The 12409-nt window shown below is 34.5% G+C and overlaps 1 protein-coding gene across 1 annotated transcript; it reads left to right on the top strand.

Moving 5' to 3' along the window:
• The first annotated feature begins 4264 nt into the window (after positions 1 to 4264).
• LOC139874989 (receptor-like protein kinase ANXUR2) lies at positions 4265 to 5952 on the top strand. Its single transcript, XM_071862377.1, has 3 exons — positions 4265 to 5116; positions 5204 to 5881; positions 5944 to 5952. Exons 1-3 carry the CDS (start codon positions 4265 to 4267, stop codon positions 5950 to 5952), a joined length of 1539 nt encoding a protein of 512 aa, XP_071718478.1.
• Positions 5953 to 12409: the final 6457 nt, after the last annotated feature.

Here is a 12409-nt window from a genome sequence, read left to right as displayed (position 1 = left end):
AATTTCACACTATCTAGTCTAAGTCTAAGCACCTATCTCAAAGTCACCTAGATCCCTTAGACCATGCTCTGATACCAGTTGAAACTACTCAAGCATGTTTCTATTAAAAAATGATATTTTTACAGTTGACAGGTGCAACGCACCATTTAGTAGGTGCAACGCTCTGGTGTGACGCACTAAATGCCAATTGCGGCGTACCCTATAACTAATTTTCAAAAAAACAAAGTTAGTAGATAAAACAGCGTTATGGTGCGGCGCACCACATCACTGGTGCGGTGCACCGATGCTGAAAGTGCAGTTTAACCCACTTAAATACATTTTATCCAATTCTAAGTACTCTTTGACTCCAAATTTTACCATTCAACCACCACCTGATTTATTAGCAAAATTAGTACTTCAAGTACATCAATATTAGTTCAACATAGCTAGGGCATTACACGACCCATTATTCATCAAGTGACAATTTTGACCTAATTAAGTTTAATACAAAATGAAGGACCGAGCATGGTTCTTGGGATTACACTACCCAAATCTAAACAAATCTTCAAAAGCACAACACCAGTCTACGTTCTTACCTTATCCTTTGAAGCACTAGAACCTATAAAAAAATATATAACGAGGGGTAATAAATAAGCTTAGTGAATGAAATAATTATATATAGATACATAACGTACTTACTTGCACACACTTACACAAACACGCATACAAGGCTAGCATCGAAAATACCATATAGTCACAATATAATATGCTAACTAAAACAGACACACAATACGGTTAACCATAAACACACGAGGGAATGGTACTCACATGACCATTGGTACTCGCTAGGGGTGGCAATGGATCAGATATGAATCGGATGATGCCATATCCACATCCATATCCATTTAATTTTTACTCATCCATATCCATATCCCTTTAATTTCGGTTCATCCATCCATATCCATATCCGATGGATTAAGCGGGTTAATGGATATTCGTTGGATATCAAACGAAATGTTAATTCAACGACGATTTTATCAATTTAATATAATTATAACAAAGGTAAATATTAAATCTTTATGTTTTTGATTTGTTACACATGTTTCGATTGTAATTTGTCTGCGATTGTAAATTTAATTAAGCAAAATGCGTTATATTATAAGTAATATACGTTTAAACTAATCTAAATATGTAACTTTGAATATTGTTAGCAACAATTCAATAATTGTGACTATCACAACCCTTATTTTCGTTAATAATTTAAGAGTTTGTAGGTTATATGTATATGTATATGTATATCGATATGTAGATGTATATACATGCATTTTAGTACGAAAACATGTATATATATATATATATATATATATATATATATATATATATATATATATATATATATATATATATATATATATATATATATATATATTTGGTGATAATGAATATATCTGTGGATGATAAATTGTCATCTATATCCGATCCACGAAACATTTAGATCATCCATATCCATATCCATTAATCGTCCATTTACATCATCCATATACATTATAAATGGATCGGATCATGTAGATGTCCATGGATGGAACATCCATTGCCATCCCTAGTACTCGCATGACCAATAATATTATACACCGCATGATATAACACTATTCTCCAAAGGTGGGATCGTACGCGCAAACTAAAGTGATCCGATTAATTGGTCACACCCACCCATCACAAAATGAGGCGAACGAAAAGTGAATCATCACACACAGATATCACTTACCACTTCACAACATGTGGCTAATGAAAAGTAAATTCTCACACACGGATACCACTTACCACATCACCTGCAAGCAAACAAATTATATACACATACATAATTATCCCACACACCTTATACACGTGATGAATGCAAATACTTGAACTTCCAAAATCATTAATGTAAATAACCTAATATATTTATAACCAAATCAAGCTAAATTCATAACTAGCTTAGAACCCAAATTTCCACAAGTGCAATTGTAACCTAATTTGCACTAGACCAAATTTTGACACCAACAAGACACCTATAATCACTAAAGACTAGTGATTAGGTCTTTACTATAAAATCTTACCAATTTTTAGTACTTACACTCTTAATTTCACAACACAATTTCATAAAACAAAAATGGACCAATTTCAAGGTCAACACCCGATTTTAGGTTATTTACTAACTTAAAAAGACAACATAATCACTATTACACAAGTGTACTAGTGATTATACACAATTCACGACTCAATTTAGTTAAAATTCATCATTAAGACCTAACCCACAACTTTTAGTGTTTACACACCCAAATTACATACCATAAACCCTAATTCCTTAAGAAATGGGGTTTATAACCAAATTTCAACCCAATCCCTAACTCTTTTATCTAATCAACACAAAAGAATTAAATTAGGGTTTTACCTTAGGAGAAATTATAGCTAGAAAGGCTGCAACACTAAGATAGGGTACCAATTTGGGTAGATTTAGCTTCCTCTTTCACTAGTTAGGGCTTCCTCTCCATCTCTAGAGCTTTCTCACACTAAAATTGTGGTTGTTTAGATATGAAAGAAATGAAGAAAGAAATTCTACATATCTGATTTCAGCCCCAAAAACGTCCATGAAAATATTACACTTTACACCCTCAATTTACAAACTTCACAAAATAGTCCAACATAAACTTTCAGACACATGTGTGGCGCCCCAGTTAGTTGGTGTCGCTAGTTGGTGTCGCGCATCTGTCTGCTTTAAATTCTGGGTCTTACACCCAGATTCATTATCAGACATGAGTAAATTATGTACACCAGGTGTGATAGCCATAACGTAGTCAAGGTGTGCATATGAAGATGATTCAGACATTGTTTAAAAATTTTAAAATATTATATTGTTCGTCTGTCAGTCATTTGTCAAAGTCAATCGGTCGATAGTCTAGACATTCGGTCGGTTGTCAAAAGTCAATCGGTCGAAAGTCTGTTACACTCATTAACTTGGTATTGCTAACTTAGTCGGTCGATTATCTCACTCTAACGGTGGTTGATGGTGTACTCAGACGGTTGATGATCTTATACAAACGGTCTATGGTCAAACTAAGACTCGGTCGGTCGGTTGGTCTGACAAACGATTGAGATTCACTACTCAGTTGGTTAACTGGGAGAATCTATCGATCGACTATGTTCGTGACAACAACAAATAAAAAAAAACTAGGGTTTTCACATAATTCGACCTTGAGACCCGTTTTTGACGAAAATCACAAAACGCAATGTAAGGAATCTTCCTATGACCACAATGAACACTTTGATACAATAAAAACACAGCTTTTAACGTGTAAACAAATGGATCTAACCCAAAACTTGATTTTTACCAAAAACCCAAAGAAACACTAATAAAAAATCGGCTGAATCAGGAACAACAGCAATGCTAACACTTTGTAGACGCGAGGATTTGATCTTAGAATCAGTCTTGACTTGATCTAAAGGCGGAAAACAATAAAACAAGTATTAATCAAATAACGGGTTGTTCACGGGATAGAATAATTCGAACCTAGACCTAAATCTAGATTAGAAAGGCACCTAGATTGTGTAATTCGGTGGGTCGGAGGTCAAAGATGGCTACAGATCAATTGGGCACGATTAGGGTATTTGGGATGTGTAACCTAACAATGAAACACAAACCACATATATACGACAGTTGGTCGACTAAATGGTGATTATGAATATTTGTTAAATTTCATGACGAAAACTGAAAGGTATGATTTTAGCTTCAGGTCATGTTTTCATATGAGTTTGTGTATGAATTGATATGTAACAGTATATGTATGTGTGTATGTGATATGTATCTATATGTAAAAAAATGAAGATGATGAGGTGATGCTGAATATGATTAGTAATTGCTGTTAAGATGATGATAAGCACAAAAACTAGAACAACAAGGTATCAAAATTCATCAAGTGTAAGTGTGCTACATAAGGTTGAGAGAATTAGTGTTGTGTGTGTGATTCAGGGTGTGGTAGTGAGGAAGGTTATGAGGGTATAGAGATATAAGAGAGGAGATGGTGAGTATTTATATCATATACTCACCATGTACAATACAACATATCTTATCAATATATTGGACCTAACAAAAACATGATTTGTGAAATGTTTACAATTATATATGATTTGTGCTAAGGATTTTTATAGATTTTACAACGCATGAACGTGTTTATATTCACAAAACCAGGCAGTTGCATCTACCAATCACAAACAAAGGCTCCAACCTCTAAGCGAATTGCTGATTACAATGGAGGATATAAAAAGGGCAACCCAGAACTTCAGTGAAAATACTAAAATAAACAAGAAACTCTACATAGGAGAACTGAATGATAGCAAACAGAAAGTTGCCATCAAACTGAATGATGTTTGGAGACAAGAGTTCCGTGGGGAGCTTGAAATTTTATCCAGATTGCACCATAAAAATATCATTCGTTTTGTTGGTTACAATGATATAGGATCTAATAAGGTTGTAGTTTCTGAGTATGCTGTTAACGGAGCACTGGATGAGTATCTAAAAGACTCAAGTAAGAGGTGTCGGTTAACATGGGAACAACGACTCAAGATTTGCATAGGGGCAGCGAGAGGATTCAAGTACCTTCACATGGGGCTTGGGCAGTATAAGAGTGTAATACATGGAAACATCCATAGCGGAAATATACTATTAGATGACAAACTAGAACCTAAAATTAATGATTTTGGTTGGTCAGCTTTAGTCCCTAGAAATAACCGCCAAGGTACCTTTGTCGGCTATATCAAAAATCCTATAGATCCAGCTTACTATGAAAGCCACAGCCTCAAGTCAGAAACAGACGTCTACTCGTTTGGTGTCGTACTTTTTGAAATATTGAGTGGACTACCGGCTAAAGAAGAATTTCACCGAACACTGCACAACGGAACATACTCGAAGTCACGAAATCTAATTTACCTGGTTCGACAAGACTTTGAGTCGTTAATTGATCCCAATATAAGAGATCAAATTGATGATCATTCTTTAGATACATTTAAGGAAATTGCATATAAATGTATCAGTTACAACACAAAGGACCGCCCTACAATGAGCAAGATCGTCAAGAGGCTTGAGGAAGCGTTGTATATACAAGTAAGTCATTTCACTATATTAATTATTTTGAAAAAACAATCATGTTTTATATATGATTCTTAAAAAGATTACGTCGTATATTCACAGAACCATGGAGGTTTTAGTACAATTAAGCAAAAAAACAGAAAGGTGCTAGAAGATTTCAAAATTCCACTCCATGAAATCAACTTGGCGATTGGAGTAAAAGATCAAAATACTCGTATTGGAGAGGGTGGATTCGGTGTGGTTTACCGAGGAAAACTCTCTGAACGCTGGCTATATCGCAAAGTTGCCATCAAATTCTTACAACCCAAAGGTGATCAAGAACAGATGGAGCTCAATTTTCGCAGTGAGCTTCAGATGATTTTCAATTTCAATCATCAAAACATCATCTGTTTCATTGGTTACTGTGATGAAGGAACTGAGAAAATTATAGTTTATGATCTTGCTGTCAATGGTGGCCTAGATGATTATCTCGTGAAAAAGGATAATAGACGTAAGTTGACATGGGCACAACGACTAAAGATTTGCTTAGGGGCTGCAAGAGGACTAGACTACCTCCACTCGGGTCTTGGGGAAGAAAAAAGAGTGATACACAGAGACGTAAAGAGCGGGAACATATTATTGGACGAAAATCTTGAAGCCAAAATATGTGACTTTGGATTATCGAAATCAGACTCTACTGTAGGTCAGCTATATACTCATGAGTATACACACGCTGCGGGTACCAACTTCTATATTGATCCTGTTTACTATGAAGGTGGTGTCCTCAGGAAAGAGTCAGATGTATATTCGTTTGGTGTTGTAATGTTTGAATTGTTAAGTGGGATGCTGGTTTATAACTATAGAAGCTTTGAAGACGGTAAACCTGCCCAAACTCTGTTGCATCAGGTCCGGCGTTATTTTGATCAAAGACCAGAACTGTTAATTGATCCTTTCATCAGAGAAGAAATAAAGACCCCATCCTTTAATGCGTTCAAAAATATTGCAATTCGGTGCATTAGTTTCAACTCGAAGGAACGGCCTACCATGGAATTGATCGCCGATGTGCTTGAGGAAGCATTGGATTTATAAGTAAGTATATTCTTCTCTAATTACATTAAAAATGGAGTATTTAAAAATCTCAAGCTCAGAGAGAGAGTGATATATAACCTATATATATGATGACTTTTAATTATGTACAGAACGACTTCTCTATAACGCTATGGTTGAGGAATAATTGACTTGTATTATGTATGAGATCGAGCATATGGCGTGGTTATACTGATAATTAGATTCACCTTATATTTTTCAAACCCTTGCACATTGAATTTTTTTTCCAGGATAGGACTGAAAAAAAGAAAATCTTATGTTATATCGACAATCACATCGAGATTAATATAATTAGGCCAATTTTAATTGCGGTAGCTATATGTGAGTCTAATATTTGGTTCAACGATTTTTTCTTTGTAGGTCAAGGGGATATCAATATAGGCAATGCTTAGCTAATTCGTCATGTGGATGCTGGTCGTTGGAGCTAATAACATTGTGTATTTGTGTTGTAATTTAACCAGATTAAGTTGAAACATAAACAAGAAAAGATTGATAAGAGACTATATATGTATTTTTTCAACAACCCACCCTTGTGGTTTAGTAGTTCACCCTTTGCACTTGTGCATTGGGATGAGGGTGAGGAGGTCTCAAGTTTGAGTCCCTTCTCGTGGGATTTATTTCGTGAAAGCCGAACTGCCTCGGGAAAGGTTTTACCGACCCGTATTCAGGACCCAGGTCCGGTCGCATGCCCCTCGGGATGGTATAAGATTCGGATCCCTGTAATGCGGTTCGGGTTTCCTACCCGAAAGTGCGTTCGTGCGTGGCAAATGAGGGTATTCGATGTCAACAACTTGCCTTTAAAAAAAAAAAAACCCACACTCGAGCAGAATACAAATTCAGTTTGCGTTTAAGTTTTAAAATTTGAAATGGATATCGATTTTATGTTTTTGATATTACTCTCAAAAGTTTCAAAACTGAACAAGAAAATTGAACCGATAAGGCGATAATATCCACACTTTTTTAAGGCATATTTACATTTTTATAAGAAAGCCCAAATGTTGATTATGAGCCTAGCTAGTAATACCAAAAAGATGGCCTTTTAAGTTTTTTGGACTAGACCCCTAGACATATGTATTGAAAAACAACGATTGCAGGCCTTATTTACAGTCTTACACAAGTAACTTCAATCATAACACCAATTGTACTGGTAGGGGGCGTGGGTTAGCGGTGTGGTTTGTTTTTTTGTACTTTTTCGATGATTAGGACGTGTGGTTTTTTTTTTTTTTTTTTTTTTTTTTTTTTTGTAGTAGTGGTGGTATGATTTGTTAGTGAAATGCTGATGTACGTCGCATTTTATTTTTATTTTTTATGTTATTTTATTTTATTTTGTTTACATATATAATATACTATGTAACTAGTTAAAGACCCGCGATTTCGCGGGGTTTTTTAAAAGTGAAATCATTTATTAATACCATATTATATTGTATTTGTTATTTTGCTTTGAATTTGGTTATCCAAACAATCTAACAATAGAAGATGATCAATATGAAGTTGATGTTTCCATAACAAATACTATTTGTAATATATTTATATTGGTAATTTTTTTATAATATACAGAAGAATAAGATTATACAAACATAATATCATACATTTTAGTTGTTTAGTTGCAACTTGTGTTTAATGATAGGATCTATAGCATATCAAAATTACCATGATTCATCGATTGGCATATCATAAAGTTCAATTACATGCAAAATTATTCAATGCTTACTAAGCTACCATAAGTTATATCTTAAAGTGTTTAATAATTACATGTATAAGCATCAAAATAGAAAGAAACTAAACCCATATTCATTAACACTTCTACACAAACTAACGAACATCCTGCAGAATCAAAAGACTTTGATACCGAAACAAATTGTTACACCGGGTAAGTTCCATCTAAGACCATGATGAACCTGTGTTCGTCACGCAAGAACGTAATCAAACACTTGTCGTCCGGAACATATCCATTTACAGTTAAGAACTTTAGCCACCCTTTAGAAACATACTTTTTCTTTGATCTTTTTTCTTGCTTCAAACCCCATATATGAGTTTTTTTGTTCATATCGAGACACTCATAGTCACAATTATTTTGTAGTTCAGGTAATTTTTGAAGCTCTTCCGGCAGCTGCTAAATCATATTCGTATTTTAATCGTTAAACATTCCATAAACATTTGCAATTGTTCATCTATATCATTCACATTTTTAGGTATTTTTAACTTTTAATTCAATACCGTTACAGTTGATACATGCATTCCTCTTTTTCACTGTTTTCTTAAATTGTTGACAGACAAAATGTTTGGGAAGTTGCTGTAGATTAATCATTCAACAAAATAACGTTGATCAATATGTAAACTTTGAAGTTGAAGTACTATAAACAAATGTATTAAGTGATAATTTTATTAAGTTTAGAGAAATACCATTTGTTCTTTTTTTTTGTGAACGATATGAACGATTAAACATGATAGAGGGGTTACAGTTTAGACCATATTGTCAAATTAATTGGGCTTGGGTCAATTGGGTTATGTTTTTATCTAATATGGGTTGATTGGAACATGCGGGTTGAAAACAGGAAACAAATGGGTCAAAAGATAACCCAAATTGTACTTTAACTTTCAACTTCATCAACATATCTCGCTCCTTAAACACTAAACCCTAAACCTAAACTCTAAATCTAAACCTTAAACATACTAAACACTAAACGCTAAGCAATAAACCCCATAACCTAAACCCTAAATCATAAATTATAAAATCTAAACCCTAAATCCTAACCTATAAACAATAAACCCTAAACACTAAATCATAAACCCTATACACAAAACTCTAAACCCTAAACCTTATATCTAAACCCTAAACTCTAAAACCAAAATCAACCCTAAACTCCAAACCACCAATGCTATACTCTACACACTAAACCCTAAATCCTAAACCCTATACACTAAACTCTAAACCCTAAACCATAAATCCTAAACCCTAAACATTAAACCCTACACACTAAACCCTAAACACTAAACCCTAAACTCTATACCCTAAACACTAAACCCTAAACTTTATACCCTAAACACTAAACCCTAACCCCTAAACACTAAACCCTAAACCCCAAACCCTAAACCCTAAACCCTAAACACTAAACCATACACACTAAACCCGAAACACTAAACTCCAAACACTAAACCCTAAACCCTAAACACTATACCCTAAACCTTAAACCTTAACCACCAACCCTTAACCTTACACACTAAACCCAAAACCTGAAACCCAAAACCTTAAACATTATACCCTAAATCATAAATTCTAAAATCTAAACCTTAAACCCTATGCTCTAAACTCTATACCCTATAAACTAAACCCTATACACTAAACCATAAACCCTAAACCGTATATGTCAACCCTAATGTAACGACCCCAAATCCATTTACCAAAAACGAAGCACATTTTTTTTATAAGTTAGGTCCCATTAACGCTTTCATATTACATAACAATTTCCAACTCTGTTTTAACCAAAAACATAATATCGTAACGACACATTTAATAATTTATAACGACCCTTGGTACACAAATGACACATTACAAAAGTATTTGTAACAATGAACCAATCATACAAATTACGGGTTAATACTCAACAACCCAACCCGATACCAAGAGCATAATCCCAGGGACTACCAAATCCCCCAATCCGCGTCCAAATATCCAAAAGCAAATCCTCCAAGCTTAAGCAACGCCTAACAATCCTAGTCTAGCAACTAGATAACTCCGCATCAACAATACCTATAAAAAGGTAGACACCGAGAGGGGTAAGCATAAAGCTTAGTGAATACAATAATTATACATATACATATATAATCTACTTACTTGCAATCACTTACATAATTACCGCATACACGCTAGCAATTTAATTATCATACCATCGCAAAGTATAATGCTAAAATCTCCAATACGCAAACTAGCACAAATAATAGCATATATTCCGAACCAATATAATATGCAACACTACATCACATAACCATGGTTAACCAATCGCACAAGGGAATGGTGCTCGCGAAAGACCATCGGTGTTCGTAACAACCGTTAGTGCATTTAGCACGTCGTACAATAACCCCACAGGTGGCATCTTAACACATCGATACTTCACCCCGGGAGGTGTCTTAACACGTCGACACTTCACCCGTGATATTTCTTGGAGTGGCATCTAAACACGTCGATACTTCACCCCGGGTGGTGTCTTAACACGTTGACACTTCACCCATCATACTTTTAGGAGTGGTGTCTTAGCACGTCGACACTTCACCCCTCATACTTCCTGAGTGGTCTCTTAACACGTCGACACTTCACTCGTCACGTGAAATGTGGTGTCTTAACACGTCGTGTAACGACCCGACTTTTTCGACTTGCTTTTGTACTTTGTGCTTTCCCGTAACTGCGTATTTAAGCGTACTGAGATAGATTATATTCTGTGATCACTAATTATGTTAATTACATTCGTTAATGCCTTACAACATGTTTTTAAGTACTAGGTTACTTAACATGATCCTTTATTGCTTTTACGACCGTTAGTGTCACTTAACGTTTTGAACGAGCTATGTTTATCGGTACACGTTTAACTCTGGTCATAATCGGAATATTTTGACTACGAAATACTAATTATTATTTTATAATAATTAATTGGGTTTTTGGATGCTTAATTACGTTTAGTAATTTACTAGAACACACTAGTTAGTCTTGTTGGACTTTGTTGGACTTAAGCCCACCCTACTACTCTAGTTAGTGGACTATTTAATTAGCCCAATTATAAGTGACTAGTGACCCTTTAATATGTAAGACAAATGCTCATTTATTAGAGGGAACATAATAGCAATTTTGTTAAGCATTATCCTTAATGTTGCATGGGATCCTAACATAAGCACCAACTTTAGACAACCACTAACCAAAAAGCAAAAAGGTGTCCCCCATGATCCCCACCACCACCTACGGCCTCCACCTGAAATGTCCCGTTCTTATTGATTAAAAACGTTCCATATTAATTGATTTCGTTGCGAGGTTTTGACCTCTATATGAGACGTTTTTCATAGACTGCATTCATTTTTAAAACAAACCATAACCTTTATTTCATAAATAAAGGTTTAAAAAGCTTTACGTAGATTATCAAATAATGATAATCTAAAATATCCTGTTTACACACGACCATTACATAATGGTTTACAATACAAATATGTTACATCGAAATCAGTTTCTTGAATGCAGTTTTTACACAATATCATACAAACATGGACTCCAAATCTTGTCCTTATTTTAGTATGCAACAGCGGAAGCTCTTAATATTCACCTGAGAATAAACATGCTTTAAACGTCAACAAAAATGTTGGTGAGTTATAGGTTTAACCTATATATATCAAATCGTAACAATAGACCACAAGATTTCATATTTCAATACACATCCCATACATAGAGATAAAAATCATTCATATGGTGAACACCTGGTAACCGACATTAACAAGATGCATATATATAAGAATATCCCCATCATTCCGGGACACCCTTCGGATATGATATAAATTTTGAAGTACTAAAGCATCCGGTACTTTGGATGGGGTTTGTTAGGCCCAATAGATCTATCTTTAGGATTCGCGTCAATTAGGGTGTCTGTTCCCTAATTCTTAGATTACCAGACATAATAAAAAGGGGCATATTTGATTTCGATAATTCAACCATAGAATGTAGTTTCACGTACTTGTGTCTATTTTGTAAATCATTTATAAAACCTGCATGTATTTTCATCCCAAAAATATTAGATTTTAAAAGTGGGACTATAACTCACTTTCACAGATTTTTACTTCGTCGGGAAGTAAGACTTGGCCACTGGTTGATTCACGAACCTATAACAATATATACATATATATCAAAGTTTGTTTAAAATATATTTACAACACTTTTAATATATTTTGATGTTTTAAGTTTATTAAGTCAGCTGTCCTCGTTAGTAACCTACAACTAGTTGTCCACAGTTAGATGTACAGAAATAAATCGATAAATATTATCTTGAATCAATCCACGACCCAGTGTATACGTATCTCAGTATTGATCACAACTCAAACTATATATATTTTGGAATCAACCTTAACCCTGTATAGCTAACTCCAACATTCACATATAGAGTGTCTATGGTTGTTCCGAAATATATATAGATGTGTCGACATGATAGGTCGAAACATTGTATACGTGTCTATGGTATCTCAAGATTA

Source organism: Rutidosis leptorrhynchoides, chromosome 11, assembly GCF_046630445.1.
Source record: "Rutidosis leptorrhynchoides isolate AG116_Rl617_1_P2 chromosome 11, CSIRO_AGI_Rlap_v1, whole genome shotgun sequence".
In the NCBI taxonomy this organism is placed as follows: domain Eukaryota; kingdom Viridiplantae; phylum Streptophyta; class Magnoliopsida; order Asterales; family Asteraceae; genus Rutidosis; species Rutidosis leptorrhynchoides.
The sequence above is the reverse complement of the archived record's forward strand: the minus strand, read 5'-3'. Positions and strand labels throughout refer to the sequence as shown.